General features: G+C 33.7%; 1 protein-coding gene across 1 annotated transcript in view; it reads left to right on the forward strand.

The window, feature by feature from the left end:
• Positions 1–21952, forward strand: part of LOC142356545 (uncharacterized) — a gene marked incomplete at both ends in the record, with an annotated part of 49090 nt that extends 27138 nt beyond the window's left edge. Inside the window, 6 exons of the mRNA XM_075408431.1 lie at positions 3607–3754; positions 9943–10017; positions 10346–10515; positions 14221–14447; positions 19598–19680; positions 21833–21952. Of these exons, the coding sequence (XP_075264546.1) occupies positions 3607–3754; positions 9943–10017; positions 10346–10515; positions 14221–14447; positions 19598–19680; positions 21833–21952 (823 nt within the window). The remainder of the gene's footprint in view (positions 1–3606; positions 3755–9942; positions 10018–10345; positions 10516–14220; positions 14448–19597; positions 19681–21832) is intronic.
• Positions 21953–22287: the final 335 nt, after the last annotated feature.

Here is a 22287-nt window from a genome sequence, read left to right on the forward strand (position 1 = left end):
TTATTCTTATGATTTTGATGCTGCCACATCTCACACAGCAGATAGTTGAAAAAATTTAGCTCTAATTGTTGTGTGCAATTTCTTCCTTTTGGGAAAACTAGAAAACGTACATGTTCTTTTCAATTTTTAAAACAGAGCAATCGGAAAAACTTTTTATTAAAAGGGGCATCATACCCGTCAAGAATAAAAAACAAAGATGAAGAATCTGAACGATTAGCGCCTTCTCTGTATGTAACACAATTCCTACTTTTCTCGTTTTTTAAGAACACTCTTTAACAGTGAATACGATCTGTGGGCCATCGTTTTGGTAACAAAGATACCAACAGACAACTTTTAATAGCAAAAAATAATAGCGAAAAAACTTTTTTTACAAAAGATAATAGCAAACAACAGCGAATCAACTTACTGCGCGAGATTGTGATTGCTTAAGAAAGCGATTTTTTTAAAAAAAAGAAACTTTTACCTTTTAGTTATTTTATCAGTCTAAACCAAGAAAAAAATAGTTTTTGTAAGAAAATCTTTTCTTTCACATGTAACAAATTTAAAAGAATAACCTTTCATGGAAAAATACTACAATGGACTTTTATGGAAAGTTTCTGCTCTTAAGTTTCGCGTACGGTTGGACTAAATTCTATGATTTCAGTCATGAAAGAGAAGATGGTTATAATTAAAAATTTACAGTTGAGATTTAAATCTCGTATTTGGAGTTGAAAGTTATATTATTGGTTAGCATATTTAGATAAGAAGCAGATATCTTTTTTCCAGCTAATTTTAGCGTCTTTGAGACCTGAAGTTATGCTCCATTGCAAACGTTTGAATCAATTCTCCGATGACTCACCTCTCTGTAGAGTTACTTAATCATCTTTTAGATTTCATTAATTCGAATATTTGTACTTGATCGTGTTATGTTCCATTTTAAAATTGTTGACGATGCATAACTGGGTTTTTTTTTTTGACAAATTTATTTTTTTTAGTAGAACACTATTGGAACTTTTTTTCAAAAAATGTTTTTGAATTGCATTGAATGCGGAGAAACACAACATTTCAAAGCTAAAATCCAAACAATTGATGCCAAATTTAACTATTTTTGCCGCTTAAGATGTTTTTGCTTATATGTCCTTGCGAATGGTTCTCTAGTGTGTATATGTTTAGCTCTAGCTTTTGATAACTGGATCTTAACTTATATGTAGCGTCGAAAGTGCTTGCAAATCTGTACTTAACTTTTACCTTTAAACTCAACAATCGCGGGATGGACAATTCGAAAAATAGAAACAACCCTTTTCTGTAAATTCAAGCATACATATAAAATTAAACGGTTGAGTATTTAAAAAATTGAACTAGTTAGCCACCCTATCAACTATTTCCAAAAACTGGTCGCCCCAAAAGTTTCACATATTTGAATAACTTTTCATTTTTCTCAATTTTTGAGTGAAAACGGTAAAAAAGCGTCATCTGTCAATCTTACGCGGAAACAGAGAACTTATCTCCATGGTTGCAAACTGTTTTTTGTTAGTGCTATCTACTAAAAGGAATAAAGTAAATATACAAAAGTGTACCCAATCTTCTCTAGTCTTCTACCCAATGATATTCCTGCCAAAATTTTAATCTACGGTTTTTCGCAAAATTATTTTAAAACCAATGGTTAGGAAAAACCGAAAAACTAATGGTTTATTGGTTTTGCATTTTTATTATCATATACAGATACACTGTTGCCGTGAAAACGATCTGGGGACCAAAATGTTGGAATAGAAGATGTTAGTAGAAAAATACTAAACCTTACCGAGACAGAAATCAGGTAAATCTAATAGTAGTTCAAATAGTTCCTTTCATCTATATTTTTATATCATATGTGGTAACAATACGTAATGGAACCACTCTGACGGATCTGATTTTATCTTTCATAAGTGTTTCGCCAACTCATTGCATAGGGTTGTGATAATTTATTAAGAAAACAATTAAAGATTTTGAGTTGGTTTGGGTTCTAATCAGAACATATTGCAAAAATGTGTCAGATTTCAAAAATCAAGCGCAAGGTCCTGCTAAGATCCTAGAAAACCTCTTGTGATTCTTGGAGAATCCAAATCCTTGCGGGGACTTGGAGAAATTTTTGTGGGAATCCAAGTTCTTAGGTCTTGGGCATGTCCTGGGTTCGGGCACTGGGAAGAAAAGAATAAGATGATATTTTTTCCACTTTTTTCGAAGAAATTTATGAAAACTGTCTGAAGAAATTATCTTTTATCACATATAACATAAACAGAGGAACAATTAACAAAGTTTTATCAACAATTTTTTTCTCTTATTTGTTTTGTCACAAACATTTCTTATCCCGTCTATATAAAAAACATTTCATTGTGCAAACTGCAAAAAACGAATAATTAGTTCCTTTTCTCAGGTTAAAAAAAATTATAACATTTGAAATAGTTGGTAGCAGAAAATGCATAACAAAAAGATGACTATATTTCACAGATTATTTTGTTCGTAGAATGCCTACAGAAAAATATTTGCTTTCTTGGATGACAATCAGATTGCCTAAAGACATTGTTTCCAAAGAAGTGTATAACTTAAATTTGCATCCAAAAAGCCGTCATGAAATCCTTCGTGTTCGAAAAATGCATATGAAGCAAAAATTTTTTTTACCAATTCAGAACTTCAGTCAATTCTGAACATAACAAAAATGTCTGGTCTTTCTATCGCGTCTAGGAATATCTGTATTTTTTACCACAGATTGTGTTTGCCGACTCAAGTTTGATCGATATTCGTTTTTCGCAGTCGTATTTAGCTTTTTGCTCACAAACTGAATTTTACTTATTTTGTTTCCAAAACTGGCCTAATTATCAAAAGCAGAGTCAGCAGCCTAAGCTTTATCATTTAACTTGCACTAATTTCAAGTAATTCCAGCTTTGAGTTTCGGGAAATTTCTTCCGACGAAAAAATACTGCCAAATATTATTGAAAGTTTTTGCCCTTGATATAATTCTACAATTCGAAAAACCCTATCTTGTGATTTGAGATGTTAAAACAGAAAGCGCTCACAATTCAAAACTATTTAACAATTTTAAATCAGTTACTCTGAGTTTGAATATAATTTCTTGTTAATGTTTTCGAGATGAATTGCAGGTACAATTTTGTGCAAGTAATGTTGCAGGCATCGGTACCATGTGACTTTCGTGCGACATATGATTAGACTGTAGTGCAACCATTGTCCAGACAATCGTGCGACTAAAGCGTTTCCCAGACCATGCATTTTGGTGGCATCACGCCACCGGTGTGTGACCCACATGGCCTGATCAGAGCGGTCTAGGGTTGCACACCTAAACCTGGGTGCAGTTATTGTTACCTGCACAAGCTGCAGGTAGATTTATTATAGTGTGACAATTTTTATAGTTTTATTATTATTAACTGCACCAGATTTATTCTAAAATTGGACCGCTAAATGCACTACCATTCTAACAGTTATATTCACCGATTAGATATGGTACTTCAACTTTTTCGCCACAATTTTTTTGCAAATGATTCCTTAACGTGGGAAGATTCAGCTCTAGTTCTCAAGTTGTCTGAAATTGTGACATAACTGAGACGAGAATTTTGATGCGTTATTTTTTACCAGGAACCAAAAGCGGAGGTCAGCTTCGGGCCCTATGGATTATTGCACTTCTTAGTGGCGCAGACTACTTACAGCTTCACTCTGAGTGGTCCAGACAGCAATCTGGGAGGATTACAATCCCTGGAGAGCACACCAGTGCAATTCACCACACGTGAGTTATTATCATCATTGCAATGTCAAGAGCGAGTAGGTTTGAGTCCTCTCAGACCGAAAATTTTAATCACGAAACTTGATACGTACTGTCATGCTATGAAGTGGCTTTGCGAGCTGTTTTTCATTATGTTCATTGCAAATTCAGAAACGCAATTGAAAATTGAAGTCTAACTCGAGTTAGTAAGAAAAGGTCACGCTTACACAGCATCATTCAATTTTTGCTAATAAGTATTTATCGTGCTTCGGAGCAATATAATGGAGCCCACCGTCTTGATCTTGTATTTATAATCGAAAAGCAAAACTTTCATCTTCTTAATATTGTTTTTCAAAAATTATCTGAAAATTTTTGCATTATTAAATTCTCCTGAAAATTATCACAAATTCTCGAAACTTGTCACAAAAGTAAATACTCAAAACAGAATACAACTTTGTAATCTGTTTGCGTTACTACACAAATTTTTATGTTGACTAGTTACAAATTGTTTCCTTATCCAATCCAACCCGGGCCGAGAAATTGGCCAAAATTATGTAAGATCAGCGGCAACTAGCGTTGACAAGTTGGAAAATTCACTGCAATTTTCTTACATAATTTTGCGTTGAATGCGTTGAATTTAAAGACAAAAATTCAAAGCGTTCAGCGCAAAACTATGCTGATCTTACAAATTTAGCGTAGATCTTACATATTTAGCGTAGAATTTAGCGTTGATCTTACATAAATAGCGTTGAATTTAGCGTATATCTTACATATTTTTGCGTTGAATTTAGCGTTGATCGTATAAAAAATAAAAAGCGTTCACTTGAACTATTAACCTCCAATTGCGTATGAGACTCGAACTACTGACCTCCTGCTTGCTTGTCGCTTCTTCTACCATTGTGCCACAGTACCTTGGTTTTCTTAAGAGCCACAATCATTATAAAGCGTAGATCTTACATATTTTGCGTTGAACTTAGCGTAGATCTTACATAATTTGCGTTGATTTTAGCGTAGATCTTACATTTTTAGCGTAGAATTTATCGTTGATCTTACATAAATAGCGTTGAACTTAGCGTATATCTTACATATTTTTGCGTTGAAATTAGCGTTGATCGTATAAAAAATAAAAAGCGTTCACTTGAACTATTAACTTCCAATTGCGTATGAGACTCGAACTACTGACCTCCTGCTTGCTTGTCGCCTCTTCTACCATTGTGCCACAGTACTTTGGTTTCCTTAAGAGCCACAATCCTTATAAAGCGTAGATCTTACATATTTTGCGTTGAACTTAGCGTAGATCTTACATAATTTGCGTTGATTTTAGCGTAGATCTTACATATTTTGCGTTGAATTTAGGGTAGAACTTGCATATATTTCGTTGAATTTAGCGTAGATCTTACATATTTTTCGTTGAAATCATCATAAATCTTACATATTTGGCGCTGGCTTTAGCCGAGATCTTACATAAGTTCAACGTAATCAACGCATTTACCATGTGAGACGTACTGGGAAAAATTTAAGTTTTTTTAAAGTTTTGAAAAAAAATTTGAATTCCTAAAATGGTCTGAAATGGTTTTTGCTCCGTAAGAGAGCACTGAAAGGGTATTTTTTGTCACTTCATTTTTCTCACTTGTGCAGTATAAGGGTCGAAATAGTAAAAAATTTTATTTTTCGAAAAAAATTGAAATCGTAAAATGATCTGAATTGGATTTTTTACTATAATTGAGCACTAAAAATTTTTTTTAATTTCATGTTGCACACCTTTGCAGTATAGGGTTCGAAACAGTGAAAAAAATTGGTTTTTCGAAAAAAAAACTTGAAAAATTTGAAATCGTAAAACGCTCTGAATTGGATTTTGCACTATAAAAGAGCACTAAAAATTGGTTTTTTTTCTGACTTCATGTTTCTCACCTTTGCTGTATAGGGGTCGAAGCAGTGAAAAAATTGATTTTTCGAAAAACAATTTGGAAAAGTTTTGAAATCGTTAATTGGTCTGAAATGGATTTTGCACTATAAAAGAGCACCAAAAGTGATTTTTTGCTTACTTCACTTTTCTCAACTGTGCAGTATAGGGGGTTGAAACACTAAAAAAATAAACTTCTTGGAAAAAAAACTTGGAAAAGTTTTGAAATCGTAAAATGGTCTGAAAGGTATTTTGCACTATAAAACAGCACTAAAAAGTGGGGTTTTGCCTACTTCACTTTTCTCACCTGTGAACTATAGGGGTCGAATCCGTGAAAAATTGACCTTTTGAAAAAAAAAAATTCTGAAAAAGAAATTTTTGAAATCGTAAAGTGGTCTTAAATGGAATAGAAAAAGTTCAACAATAAATATGTAAGATCTACGCCAAAATTCAACGCAAAATATGTAAGATTGGCGTTGAATGCGTTGACTTTATGTAAGATCTACGCTAAAATTCAACTCAAATTATGTAAGATTGGCGTTGAATGCGTTGATTTTATGTAAGATCTACGCTAATTTCGACGCTAAATATGTAAGATCTACGCTAAAATTCAACGCTAAATATGTAAGGTTGGCGTTGAATGCGTTGAATTTATGTAAGATCTACGTTAAATTCAATGCTAAATATGTCAGATCTACTCTAAAAATCAACACTAAATATGTAATATCTACGCTCAAATTCAACTCTAAGTATGTAAGATCTACGCAAAAATTCAACGCAAAATATGTAAGATTGACGTTGAATGCGTTGAATTTATGTAAGATCTACGTTAAATTCAATGCTAAATATATCAGATCTACGCCAAATTTCAACGCAAAATATGTAAGATTGGCGTTGAATGCGTTGAGTTTATGTAAGATCTACGCTTAATTCAATGCTAAATATGTAAGATCTACTCTAAAAGTCAACACTAAATATGTAAGATGTACGCCAAAATTCAACGCAAATTTATGTAAGATTGGCGTTGACTGCGTTGAATTTATGTAAGATCTACGCTCAAGCGTAGATCTTACATAAATTCAACGCATTCAACGCCAATCATATATAATTTTGCGTTTCTTAGCGTTGACACTTCGGCCCGAGAAGAAAAAAACTATATAAAATCAAAACTAACTGTTCATTATAGTCGGCATCAAAACTTCCGAACACTTACCGCATATCAAAACAAATGAGGTATATATATATATATATATATATATATATATATATGAATTTTTCAACACAGAGATAAATTGCAGCTGGTTGTTTTGATATTTTTTGTATTTGTAAAAAAAATATAAAATCAAGGTTTAAACCAAAGCTTGTAAACTAAAACAACTTATTTGTTGGGTTAGGTTTGAATTACATGGAGTTTCAGAGAACTATTCTGGACTCAGACACGTGCTTTATATTTGGATATTCAAAGTTTTGATCCTGTAATAACTCATTAACATTGGTACATCAGCACTACATCCTTCAAGAAAATACTTTAATCTATCAGGTGGCAGGTCTCGATTATACTGTTTACTCCGATAAGAAAAAACCTAAATTTTTTGTTCAGTTCTTACTTCATCAAGGGTTTTAGTTTTTTCATTAGCATCCGTCCTCCGATGCTGCGATGTTCAGATTATATTTTGATTTTGATTTTTACAAAAGATTTTCGGAAGTTATGCTGGGGCCGCGGTTTTGCACAAGGTTCAAGTTCTACATCGAAAAGACGTACAATTTCATAACAACATTTTTAAATCTGGCATTTGTATTGCATTTGTATTGTCAGATCTTGTGGCAAGTTGAAAGTAATATTGTCTCAACTTTATATTATTTTAACATGAATTCAAAAATTGAATCATCTATGCAATGAGGAACAAAAAACAACAAAGGCTGTTCACAATTCATTTTCTCTTGAACAAAATCTTGTCCATTTAATTGTCTGATGTTAATTTTTCCACATTTTTTGATACTGTTGAACGAAAAAATTTATACCTCCGTGTACAGGACAAACCATATTATACATATCGAAACAATTTCTTTTAAAAAACTGCGCAGAAAATTGATTGAACCATTTTCAATATTTTACCAGAGAATGCATAAATTCTTTCGTTTAAAAATTGAAAACTTATATTTAAAAAAATGTTCAACTGGTTAAAGAAGATTTTGATAAAAAAAGAGACTTTGTTGCAATAAATGTTTTAATTGAAAAAAAAATATCTCTAAAACTTCTTTTATTATAATTGGGAGAAACAGTAAATAATATGTCAGACTTTTCAGCTAGGTAGGGTTTACATTTTAGGTTGAGTCATTCGGCGTTGCAAGGATGAGATATATTGGGTCAATTTTTAACAACTTTGAAGAATGCAAGAAAAAATACCTGTTCCTTGCTAAAAATTTTAAAAAAACAGTCGTGACATGTGTTTTGTTTGTGATAGAAAATCCTTGATATACAACCAATTGGAATTGCTAACCGCACAGAAAAAAATAAGCAATGTAGAAGTTTGCAACAGTTTTGTGGCCACAAGTATGTTGGTAAATTTGAGGATCTTCGTCAAAACTTAACGTATCTAGACAATCTTTAATGGTCGCTTAATGTTCTGCAAAAGTTTTTCGAACTTTACAGACGGCTGTTTCCCTTGCGATGCAACTCGCCATTAGTAGAATCATGAGGAGTGCTAAAGGAAATTGATACTCATCATTTGGCGGCTTTGGAAGAAACTCTTACTGCTCTTTCATCCAATCAAGCAGAACTGTCAAAAAAAGTTTTCAAATGGTGAGCGGAGATCAGTCTGTTGCACCGATCAGTTTGCTTTGTAGTATGTTAGTTCTGTACTCACTCTATAGCTTTAGAAAAAAGTGAATCGATCAAAAAAAACCGAAGAGACTTCATTCAACAAAACATTTGGCGAATTATTTGAAAATAGGAAATATCTCAAAGCCGCAATCAGAACCACTTGCACCTAAATTTACGTAATTATTTAGAAGTCAACTCTTCAGAAGCTTGAAATAATTTTTGCTTTCAGTGGATGGGCTCAGAAAGCATTATGTGTGGCTCTGCTTACATGCTGACTGCTAGAGATGCAATGTTTTAGGCCGCACGCGAAAAACAATCATGTTTGATCAACCCAGCGTTGCTCCAATTTTATTTCAGTTCTTCGTACGTACATTTTTTTCTTCACAATCAAAGAACTGGATTGTATTGGAGCTCTGTCTTTTTGCAAGATGTAAATGTATTAAAACATTTTTCCATGACTTTGATCTTTAAGAAAGAGACAAGCAAGTGACGCCCAAAGGATGTTTTTTTTCATTAGGGGTCTTTAGCTAATTTTAGAGGTCTTTCGAGTGCTCAGAGTGCTGAAGCTGACCCGAAAGCCCAAAATTCATGGCATAAATTTTATCTTGAGGAATTTTTGAGCTCAAAATTGTGCAATTTTCCAGATTTTTGTCCTTTTGCTGAGTTTTTTGTTCCATTCGTCTTCATTTGAATGTCTTCTGTGAGGCATAATTTCTTTTAAAGTCTTTTTTGTGAGATGAGTAATGCAAAAATAAAATGGAATGCAAAATGAATTTGATTTTTACAGATGTTTTCTTAAAAGTTTTTGAATTCTTTTCTTATTTGTTCAGTTTATTAAATTTAGTAAACTTAGGGCAAAATGAAACATTTTAGGAGTTGATGATTTTTGGTTTTCAGAGAAAAAGAATTGGTTTTGGAGATAGTAACAAAACGAAGTTTTGGGGATTTTCCAATAAAGTTTAAATTAGCTTTCAAATTTTTACCATTTTATGTCTTTTTTCGAGTTTTGTTATCGTAAGGGCCCAAATTCCTCTGGGATTAATTATTGAAGACTGCATTGTTTTTATTGACAATGGTAATATTTTCAAAGTTTTCTATCACAATTTTTAGCACCATTTCAATAAAAATTAACGTTTACAAACAAATTATGATCAATTTTTGATTTTACCAATCTTTATTTAAACTTTTAGCTGCTTGACGATAGGTTACTGCTTGGTTTATAACGTTAACAAAGTTTTTTTCTCGGATGAAAAAAACTCAAAATCTTCAGCAACTTTTTGATAAACTTTTAAAAATTGTCTGAAAATGTAATTTCTTCGAGGTTTTAAATCTCTAGGGGCCAAAGAAGCTTTTTGAAAACTGAGGCGTGGCTTAGCACGTAAATTATCATGGCATTATTGAAAAACCATTTTGAAAAACTGTTTTCTTTTAAGCATTTTGCGGCAATGGCGTAACATTGAAACTGTATGTGACATTGTGTTTCAGCTAATGCGGCTCGACTTGACTGCACTGTGGCTGGTAGCATGATCTACCAAATCGAGTTCGAGGGAGTACCCGATGGTTGGTAAAAAGTTCAAATTTAGAGCCGAGGTAGGAAGGGTTGCAGACCTGATAGATGTGCTTAAAGTCTCCATCGAGGTTAATCACGATTGAAACCTTAGGAATTGAAGTCAGTATTACATAGATACAAACAAGAAATAGAGATAATTTACAATGCTTTTCGGTGATAGTGGCAATATTAGTATCATGGACTGTTTATGCTGTCCAATATTATGAATCATTGTAAAGTGTTTGTGTTAGTTGTCATAACCAATTCATTTCCATCAAAAACAATAATCGAGATAAATTTTTCTTTAGTACAATTGTAAACCTAAATTATTATTTTTAGTCCAGTCCTATTCCACAACTCGGGAGATCCAATTTTCCAATCCAAACGGAACTACGAAGTCCAGCGGAGAGGTGCAAGATATCTGTGAGGAAGATGAGTGTTTTCATTTCACAGCTGACAGTGGATTCCCTATTGTGAACGAATTTAGAGGATATCCCAGGTCTATTGAGGTACGGACAAAAATGCATAAAATGCCTCAAAAACAAGCCGGACATTCTTGGTGCATTTATATAAAAATCTGGCGTAGGACCTTTTTGTAGCTGCGAAGCTGTAAGCTGAGCGTAGCTATATTGCGGTGCTCTTGGTTTTTTACAATTCAAAGAATTTGATTTGTATTGGTGCGCTGTGTTTTTTTTAAGATGTGTTCACACATTTTTCAATGACTTTGATCTTTCAAAACCGGATAAACAGGTAAAGCCCAGCGGGCATTAAGTTTCATTAGAGACCCAAAGTGGGCTTTAGTCGTCTTTCAATTGCTTAGAGTGGTGCAGCTGCTGGGATGGCCTCAATTTAAGGTTAGAAGGTCATTTTTAGGAGTTTTTGGGCTCAAAATGGTGCAATTTTTCATGTATTTTGTGACTTTTTTCACTTTTTGAGTTTTTTAGCCCTAGGTGTCAAGAAACCTCCTCTAGGGTTTAATAAATGGTTTGATGATAGACTACTGCATAGTTTCTAGTGGTAATGGAATGGTTTTCAACTTTTTGCCATCATGAATTTTAGCATTTTTGACAAAAATTTTTTCATATTTTTTGACATTTATTGTCATTATTCAATCTGTTTGAGTCCCAGGGGCCAAAAAACCTCATCAGGGGTTGGATATTGAGTTACTGGAAAGTTTTTAGTTTCCATGGAATAGGTTTCAACTTTTGAAGATCACAAATGTTAGCTATTTTTTTAAACAAAATTCGCATTTCTTTTGAGATTTTTGAAAATTTTCGGCATTTTTTTTCAGTTTTTCCAGCTTCAGGGACCAGGCAATCTCCTTTCGGGTTTGTTATTAGGGCACAGCATAGTTTCTAGCAAGAATGGAATGGTTTTTAACATTTTAATGTCTCGAAATTTAGCATTTTTTAATGAAATCTTTAATTTTTTTAAGGTTTCCTAAAATTTTTGTCAGTTTTTAATATTCGTCCATTCTCAAGTGCGCAAATTTTCCACGTTCTGATAGAAAGTTACTGCATGGTTTTTAGTTTCAACGGATTTGTTTCAACAATTTAACCTTTCGACTATTAGATGTTTTTTGTTAAAACTGGCAATTTTTTTCAAGTTTTTTCAAAACATTTGTATTTTATTTTTTCTTGCCTCAGTAGACAGGTATCTTCATCCAAGGTTTGACAGTATGTTATTAAATAGTTGCTAGGGGCAATAGTTTTCAGCATTTTCATAGAACTAATTTCTGTTTTTTGAAATTTCTAAAATTTTTCTAAAAATTATTGCCTATCAGTCTTTGAGCCAATGGATTTCTCAGGGCCTGGAATTGGGTTACTGGATAGCGTCTAGAAACACAGAAATGATTCTAAGAATATTAATATCACAATTTCAGCAACATTTCAATGAAATTTGCAATTGATTTTAATTTTTTAAAAAAACTTCTTGTCATTTTCGAGTTAATCGATCTTCAAGGACCAACGATTTTTTTCCAGGTCTTGTAGATATAATAGTGGACGGATTTCAGAAAAAAAATAGGTTTACAACATATTTTTAAAATAAATATATTTAAAGGGATCAAAATTTGCTTTAGGGGTAAAAGCTTCAAGAGTTTTGCAACTTTAGCTTTGTTTCAGCAGTTTTAGCTTTGTTTAGTTTGTTTGATTGTTTTAGCTTCTCAATTTTTTCAGATCATTTTGTTTCTGTTTTGGCTGGCATTGTTCAATTGATCTGCATGTCAAGCAGAATACTTCTAAGTTTTCTTTCAATTCTTTGAATTGTATTTCAGGACTTGTCCTGCTATGTTTTTTTTTGTTTCGTCGTCTGACGCTCTTTTTTCGTTTTACATTTGTTCACACAGCAAAGCTGAAAAAGTCAAATTTTTTGAATGACTTCTTCCTCTCAATAACAGCTTTTGCGCGCGTGACGTCGTTTCTCACTCGCTTTAGCAAAAGTTTTTAGGTTATTTGCGTGATTAGATTTTGATCATACGTGACTTACCTCACTCAACAAAATGACTTTTGCACTTTAAAACTTAAGTTTAATTTGAATTTGTTTAAGGTCAAAAGAACTCGTATTTGCAGTAAAGGTCCCTAATAAGAGGCTTCTGCGGAATGAATTTTAACAAGCTTAATTGATTTATCGCTGAATGTTTCTTTACCTAGTTTTTTGAGCGGCGTCGATTTTTTTTTTCAATTTGGATCTGTATTTGTTTCTATCTCTATTATATGGCACGCAGGTCTATTCTTTCGCAGCTATTCCGGCAATCTGCCGGCTATGTTTATCAAATCCAGAGTATGATTATTTAATTATGTTCAGTGAATCTCATCCAGTGTTTGATGAGGCTCAATCGGTGCTGACTTTGGTCTCTCGGATCTGCCCTTTGTTGGTCTGTCCTCCAATGAAAATTGGCGAAAAGACTGGAAAAAGGGGGTGGAGTTTCTTTACCGGTAGATCAAGAATTCCCAAGCTTTGGTTATTGATCATTCGTTTTTCGTTATTGAACTCACAACATTGAGCACTGGATCAAGTTTCTAAAAAGTTTGAGATTTTACTTTTTCGAGCATAACTAGAAAAGTTTGAGCATAACTTTTCCCAAACTAGAAAGAGTGAAATATTGAAAAGATATTTGTCGGAAACTATGTGTTTCGTGGCACTAATTTAATTAATTCTTTTTAAAAGTTTTTAATCGAAACGCTCCTGAAACTTTCAGGGATCAATTCATTTAGATTATACGACGCTATTGATGAAAACTTTTTCCGAAACAAACTTTCCGAACAGAACTTTTTGTTTCATTTTCTTAAAACTTTCTCTCATTACCAATGAGTTTTTCAAGCTCAATATACAGCAACTTTTTCAGGTGTTTTCAATTTTTAATGGTCAGTACTTTTTAATCCTCCTGCAAAATATTAAGATTACCTTAATACGACTAAGATGATGTGCTCTCAAAAGGTTCCCGCTTTCTATGGAACTATTTGAAGAAAAACAGCAGCCAATAAAATTTGTCAACTTTTTTTTCCGAAATGACCATTAATTGATATTCATAGCCAGCTGGTTATAGTTTTCAAGTCAGATGTAATATACACAGATTTTTCAACTACAATGTTTAAAATCAAAGTTAGAGATTCTGAGCAGTTAAAAATAAAAATAACTTTTGAAGTATCTAATGTTTTTTTTTTCGAATGGTGCTAAATTGCCGGAGCAGATGCTGTTGTAATATTTCTGATTTCTTGAGATTTTATTTTCCGTATTTGAAACGAAAGTTTATTCCATTCCAGAAGGCTTTTTGTTGTATAGAACTTGCTTTTGATATGCTAAGTTTTTCTGTTCTGCAAATTTTTTCTCTCCAGAACATTGCCCGGGACAAATATCTGTAAACAAAATGCAGCTCCTGAAAATGAAATACTCTTAGCTTCGAAACACTTAATTGATTGTTTAACCATTGAGAAGGTAAAATATCAGATGTCATTGAAAGATGTTAAACTTTCTCATTCTTTTTTTTCTCATTTAGCATACTTTAATTCCCCAATTTATGTGTTATTTATCAATTGTATTGAAAAATAGTTCAGATTTTGAAAAAATTTTGCACTAAAATTTAAATGTGAAAGTGCTAGGGATCTGAACAACATTGATTGTGCTTCAAATGGTACTTGATGACGTATAATACATTTTGAACGCATGGTCACTGCCGTTTTCGTTAAGTTGATTTTGAGAGCTCAATTTTTTAGGTGTATTATTTTGCGGGTCAAGACTACATACGTGGCTTCCGAGTCTTCTACTTGAACGAAGATGGCGAGACTGATCTATTTGAGCTCGCTGGTTTATTTGACGAAGATAGTAGTGACTCGAACTATACAACAGAGAAGCTGAATATGACCCTTTTTGGCGCCAAAGGACTCTCTGGTTTCACTTATAGTCAGGATAGTGATGGCAGGCTGAGTGGCATTCGATTCCAGTAAGGATTATAAATTTTAAATCCTCTTCGCTTGTGTATGTGTTTAAACATCTCACTACACCAGCGAGCCTTTAAAAAAGTTTTTTCTTCATAAGCCCACATGAAGAACTGAGTTATTTATTTAACATCTTATTACAATATGGTAAAAAAAATATGTACAGCACGATTTGAGCCCTTTGTGCGTGAAGTAAGGCTTCAACAGAGGCGTGGCATTTTCTAGTTTTAACCGAAATGTCATCCTCGTTTTCTCGGCGTACGCATATAAGATGATTAAACTGCTTTGATCTTTGGCAAGCTGGACATGATTCGAAAGGTCCGATTTTTGGGGACCAAATACAGAAATAACTCTGTTTGATCTAAAGATATAGAGCACACTTCGCACACAAACTTTAACAGAAACAGATGAACTGGTTTGAGGCATCTCCAGTGACTGAACAGTGAGCTTTTCAAAGAAATGGAAAAAGTTGTTGACAAAATACCCAAAAAAATGAGTTTGGACATGTGATCAGTTATATTCTTGAGTGCAATAAATTTTGATAAACGGAGGGTCCTCGTTGATCATCCAAAAAGCTAAACTTCTCCAATATATTGGGAAATTCTGAATGAGTATGTGCAAAAAAAGCATTTGTAGGACCTTGTTTTTCAACATTTATTGCGGATATCAATCCAATTAAAAATTTGCCGCGTTTTTGGAGTGTTTAGGAGAAAATTTAGGAATAGTGTCTACAAGTTGGAACGAAACTTACTCAGATATCGTCAGAGACTTGCTTAAGAACTATACAAGGCATCTATTAGACTATTTAATTAAAGCTAAAAAACGCACGACCAGAGAATTGACTTGAACTCAAAAATTGTTTTGTTTGATACTTCTACTGCTTTTTAAGAAATTGTTTGTTGTGCTAAGTTTTTTGGTACTATAGTGTATCTCGACCGAGCTGCCATGAAGCAAGATTTTTGTTCATAATTTTTTGCTATTCTGCACTCTAGAAAACTTGATGTAAATTTACCAGAAAAACCATCTGAACTTGACTAACCATTTAGATTCTCATGACGTCAATTTGACATCGAAACCACATTTATACTTAAACTCTGGCTGTAAAAAATTGATATAGAATGTTAATTAAAGTATAAACTTCTCTTTTTGAAAAAAAATACTTGCAAATAATTTTTGGCTGGTTTATTTTAAATGTCTTACATTCGCTTGATTTCAAAATGGATTAAAATTTTTTGAAATTCTCTTACAGCTTAAGTTAACTACTTTTCACATTCATTTGATCCTTTTTTTCATTTTAAGGTTTTTACTTGTTTTGCGAAAACCACTTCCACAAAATTTAAGCGCTTTCCACATTGAGCGTAGATCGGCGGCGGAAAGTTCCAGCCACTTTCTATGTAAATCGTTTTTTTTCAGGACTAGTAGACCCTCGTAATGAAGTAAGACCTTTTCAAGGCTGTAATTTTGACTGAAATTAATTAAGACTACCTGAAAATTTAATCTAACTGTCCGGATATATTTTTATAATTTGATTAACTGTTTTTGAAAATTCCTTTGAAAGCGCTCTCAAATTAAATATTTGACTATTTAATTAAGATCAGTTTTTTGACTAAATGAAGATTTTTCTAATTAAAAATTCATTAATTGTATGAGTTAATGAGTTAAAGGTTCGATTTTGACTCCGTTAGTTTTATGGTATTTTGGTAAAGTCACGATAAATTAAAATTACTCTTGATGGTGCAAGCCGCAGTTCGATAAAATTTTACAACTGTAATTATAAGCTGTTACTTGCTATTGAAAACTCAAAATGATAGAAATCAATCACTCATTTGTGCCTCAGCTTTTTCCAGTCACCATTGAGTTGAGAGTGAAGATAATGATAGACAACAGATAAAGGAGAGAGAATCACATCAGGCAAACAACTTCCAATGGTTACAACAAACATCGGCTCAAAACATTTACCATCAGATATCCTTAACACTGCGCTTTTAATTGATTCACTTTTACCAATTGAAGCAGTCATATTGCAAAAAAAAACATTGATTACAATTGATGTTAAAAAAAATTCATCCGTATTCAAATTTGATACAATCTCACTCAATTTTTTTTAAACTTGACCATTTGAACGTTTTTATGAATGGAGCGTAGAAGCCCATCAGTGGATCATAATACGCCCCATTACCATTTTACGTTGGGCATCAAAGATTGTGACTTGAGATAAGAATGATTAACTCTGAATGATATTGTTTTTTATGGCCTCCGTCAGCCTCTCAACGGCTATTATTTGAGCGCTCACCTTTTAGAAGTTCAAAAATATTAAATTGTAATGAGGCGTTGTCTTTTTTGGACGATATTTTTACACATTTTCATGTTTTTGAAGTCAAATTAGAGTAGTTATTTTGGTCACCCCGAAACAGGAAGTGGAGCCAAAAAGTGATTGGTTTTGCGGCGTGAAAAATATTTACTCATATTTCAAAGTAGAGTGAGAAAACTGCGTTTGAACAAATATTCGTCTCCTCGTTAATGACTTGTTGTTCACATGCGGCAATTTTTTTGATTTTTTGAATCGCATTTTTACTGCTTTTCCCAATCCATTCATAGTTCATTCTACGCTTATTTTTATCGTTTGAACCAATTTTCCCTTTCTCGCTAGTGGTTTTTTGTTCTTAAGCAGCGTTTTAACTTTGATTTTCCGTTTTTTCTTTTTGTTTGATCTGATTGTTTTTGGAAATAGTTTTCCCGTTTTAGTCATAGACCATTCTAGGTCGTCTTTTGTTTATTCAATGAAAATTCTTTGAATAGCACTTCAGGACCTGGCCTGCTATCTTTTTAAATTCGCTTTACTTTTTGACAACGTCTTTCGCTTTAAATAAGTCACAATTTGCAAGCTTGAATTCTGACTTCCTTCACTCACTGCTTCAACTGAATGGATTTTTAATTCTTTCACGCATTTAATTACGCAATGTGGTGAATATGGTCAATGTCACAGGTGCAAAATCAAAAGAGAGCCGATAAACCATTATAGCCCAGTCATTAAGTCATAGTGCAATAGGTCGAAATTCATTAGAGTGTATGCTAGCTGAGATCCGTAGAAAGCTTCTTAGCTTTCAGTTTGCATCCTCATTTAAGCATAGTTTTAGAATCTAAAGGAAACTGCACGCAAAATTAGAACACTTTTTGACACTGAAGAAAAACAGAACAAAAATTCGATCAATCTGTCTCTTCTTTTTTTTTTCTTTTCCAATCCCAATGTGCTTCAAGCGTGTCAGCGGCTGCAATTTTCCGGCTATGTTTCTGCTGTTTTTACTCTGCATTATAGAAACTATTTTTAAACTTTAAATTTATGTTGTCTTGTTTGTTGCTTCAAACTCAATATTTGCATTTCACGAACTGCGTAATGTTTTTGTGCTTTGAAGCGTTGATTTGAAGCAACTATTTGTTGTTAAATCACCTGATATTGTATTCTCCGCAACCGGAACTATAAATTTTTTTGTCTATTTTGTACATTTTCTCCGTTTGAAATTTTTTGCAGTTTTTTCTACATTTGAAATCAGTACATTAAAATTTTGTAAATATATTTTGCAATTTTTATAATTTTTTTTGTTAATTTGGGCAATGCTTTTTACGACTTGCAGATAAGGTAGTGGCTATTTTCTAGCAAGAAAAAAATTAATTTTGAAAATTCTAATATCAGGAGATTTCCGTCCTAGTACATTTTATACTAGCATCAAAATGTGTGCAATTTTTCAGCCAATAGCGTCTTTCAAGTTGCACTGATCTATCCAAAAAATTTTGGACTTCATACAATACTTCCACAACAATGACTTATTGGTGGAAATTTACCTTTATAAAATTACTGTAATTCATCGAAGGTTCCATTGATTTAACACAAAATTAATGGTTTCACTCTGATCAATCAATCAACCAATTCGGCTAAAATATGTTAGAAAAACAAACTGGATATGTCCTGAAAAACGATCCAAAGAATAGAGAGAAAAAGTTAACACTTCACTATCGGACTAGCAGGCCAAATAACTTTTACAAAGCAAAAAGACAAACCTAGTTTCAGAGAGAGAAACAATAACGGCTTCAAAAATTATACACTTCCAGTTTAGGCTCGCTGAATATCATGATCTTTAAGAAAAAATTTCAGAAAGTAAGGTAATGAATGGGTATTGGAGCCAAAGTTTGCATGATTCATAGACAACATATACAAGCAGCAGCATATACAGGCAGCAGGCAGATTCGTTATAGCTTTTTGATATCAATGTCTTCCAAACCAATCTCCTAAAACTATTATTTACAAACGAAGGCAAAGAAATATCCAAAAATATAATTGAGCCTGAGTTCAAGAGTTTTAAAAATGACCCCAAACATGTTACAAAACAGTGAAGATTATTTTGAAACTTTTGAATAGTTATCTAATTTATTGATACTTATGTCATCAAGGCCTAATCTTAAATATATATCTGAAACGTATCTCAAATATACAAAATAAATTAATTAAAGGCCAGCCGAAATCTGCTTGTAAATACAAGACCGAGGCCAAAACTAAAAAATTTGAAAATTTTTTGTATGAGCCAAAAAGTTATCTCAAATTATTGAAGACAATAACCTAAAAATCTAATTTATGCCAAAAAAATTTTCCCAAAAAAGCTAAGACAAGCATAGAAGTAGCTTCAGATGCTGCGAGAAGATCAATACAGGACGAAAAACTTATCAAATATTCGAAAAAAATAAAAAAAATTTACTGGAAATACGCCAAATCTCCTGATATTAAAATTTTCCAAATTAATTTGTTCTTGCTAACAAAACTAGTTTGTTCTTCAAGTCAAAATTTTATTATCAGCAATTGCCAAGGAGTCTATTATCAAATAAATCAATGTTGTTAGTCAGTTGCTCTGAAAAGTACGCCATCAAATTTTAACATTGGCTGCTTTTAATCAATTTTTTAAACAAATTTATGAAGTGTCTGCATTTTTTCAGAAAAGAATAAAAGAACGTAGTAATTGAAGATCCGACAAACAGTATTCAACACACATTTTATAAACGGCAATGTGACAAGGAGTAGCCGAAAAGATATGTTCGAATTGTCAATCAAAACTGTCAATCATAACTTCGCAACTGTCCATCTAAATTATGTACTTGACTACTTTAGGGACGAAGCTGGCGTGGACTTGGGCAGCAGCTGTATGGGACCAGGCAATTGTGAAAGAACTGGGCTATCCACTTCTAACCTCACAGATGAGTTTTTTTCCATTTAATCACTAAATTAAACATTACGCAAGCCGGCTATTGAAAATGAGGCCATTAGAGCCCAAAAATTTTGCTATGCCAGTATTTTAAGGTGTCCCTGGCGAGCCGATGGGCGCACATCGCGTGCGTCTCGCTTCGTCGGGGTAACAGACCCGTGGTTTCCGGATTACATCACACAGCGGATGAGAGCCATGGCCAGGGACAGCTGTCCGTTAGATGTCTAAAAACTGCGATTATTTCCGGTTGTGCCCCCATCTTAATGGGCGCATATTATTAGCTCCCCCCCCCCAGACGCACGTGCAATATTTTTACATAATAATTTACTGTGTAATGGCACGTGTTCTGTAACTGGGGGCGCATAACGTACTGGGGGGACACAAACAGAAAAGATCCAAAAATTGACGTATTTTTGTTTCTTTGGTACACTGGAGTATATTAAAAATTAAAATACTCTCCAGGGCTGACCATCTAGAGCATTGCAGTACTGAACCAGTGTAAACCCATAGACTGTATATGGCTATTTTTAGACTTGTAATTATTATGTTCATGTCAAAATATAGACTGATCAGTCTATTTTTCAGAGTAAAATTGTTATTTTCGGTTTTTAAACTGATTTTGATCTGTCCATTACTATTTTCATACAATTATCAGCTTAATTAACATTATTGTGTACCTCTTGTCAACCTAAAACCATTCTGTTCTAAACCTGTTTCAGCTCTGATTGCCAGCCTAAAATACACTGTTTTCAATCTGTTTCAGCGTTGATTGTCGGTCACACCACAGGCATATTCACACCATTCTGCATCACACCACAGTCATATTCACACCATTCTGCATCACACCGCAGGCATATTCACACCATTCTGCATCACACCACAGTCATATTCACACCATTCTGCATCACACCGCAGGCATATTCACACCATTCTGCATCACACCACAGGCAAATTCACACCATTCTGCATCACACCGCAGGCATATTCACACCATTCTGCATCACACCACAGGCAAATTCACACCATTCTGCATCAAACCACAGGCAAATTCACACCATTCTGCATTACATCACAGGCAAATTCACTTCATTCTGCATCTCACCTCAGGCAAGTTCACACACACACGCGCAAAAAGGCACACACACACACACACACACAAAGATTCAAACACACACACACAGAAACAAAGAGGCACACATACGGGCGTGCGCACTGCGAAAGCTTAAAAACAATGTATTTTAGGCTGAGAGCGTTTTAATGCTTATTGAAAATACGATGTAAAAAAAAATAAATATATATCGCAAAGATTAAACACAATGGCAAATGCATTTGCAAATTACAATATTGGCGAATAGAAGTTGAATTCTGGTTTAATTTACGACTGCTGCATCAACATTTACGATAGTGTATATACGATATCCCGGATCAATTCACCCTCCCCCCCTACCACTACCATTAATTCATCCCCACCATCCCCCACCCTTGAATACACCTTTTAAGTGACCCAGGACATCGTAAATACACCTGTATTACCTCTGTAATACACCTCTAGATATTTTGATATAATATCTACAATCCTTAATATAGCGAAAGCGTCCAAAACGATTAGGTTCTACCCTAAGTTACATTCACTCTACAAATCACAAGGGTGTAAGAGTGTAAAAACGATACTAAGCATAATGATGGAAAAAAGAGTGTAGTTTTTTTTATAAGTCCACCCTAAATTACACTCTTTGCAAAGAGATGAGGAGGAGTGGAGAAAAAAGTGTAAATACAGTATAATTTTCTAAAATCCTCTTTTTTCCCTAATTTACACTCTTTTCCCGGATAAATAGGGGCCGAATACGCATTACGCCCTAATCACCGCTAATTAGGGGTGGATTAAGGGTGAAACCTTGGCCCGGGCGATCAGGCGTAAAATTTTTAATAACGGTTTTTGCCCAATGAAACTCGTGTTAGGCAAATAGTTCCTTCTGTATTTTATGTAACCAGTTGGCAAACACATAAGAGTTCTACGTTGGCTGGGATCACATAAGAACATATCTCAAGGAAAAAAAATTGTTTGTGAAAAACCATTTACCCAGCAAGGGAAAATTTTTCTTGTTTAACATTATTCTGTCTTAAGCTCGCTATTTGTTCTTCAGGTGTGACAGGCAACGCGGCCGACTACTTCATCAGCGGGTTTGCACTCACTGTTGCCACAAATCAAAACAGCAGCAATTTGGGCATCTTTGCTATCGAGGCAACTTTCACTCTTGTTGGTTAGTCGCCGTTCTACAAAAATTGTCAAAACTAACAATAATGGGATATCAGACTCACACAAACCTAATCCATAGCTTTAGGTTCCATACAGATGTCACTTCAAGGTCAGACCCTATTCGACTGCGCTCGATTTTCTGCGCTCGAACAATATAATTGAAGAACAAAACATTTTAAGAGCACAAAAATTGGTTATGAAAATGGTCTGATCTCAGGTCATTTCGATCTGAGAAGGTCTGATCAGAAGTTCATTCATCTATCAGGTTATGATATCAGAAGTCAAATCAAACGCGTAAAATGCGGTCCCAAACGCATCAAGATCTTAGGGTCAGAATCC

The sequence above is a fragment of the Convolutriloba macropyga genome, unplaced genomic scaffold (genome assembly GCF_964194025.1).
Source record: "Convolutriloba macropyga unplaced genomic scaffold, txConMacr16.3 SCAFFOLD_1337, whole genome shotgun sequence".
Taxonomy (NCBI): domain Eukaryota; kingdom Metazoa; phylum Xenacoelomorpha; order Acoela; family Convolutidae; genus Convolutriloba; species Convolutriloba macropyga.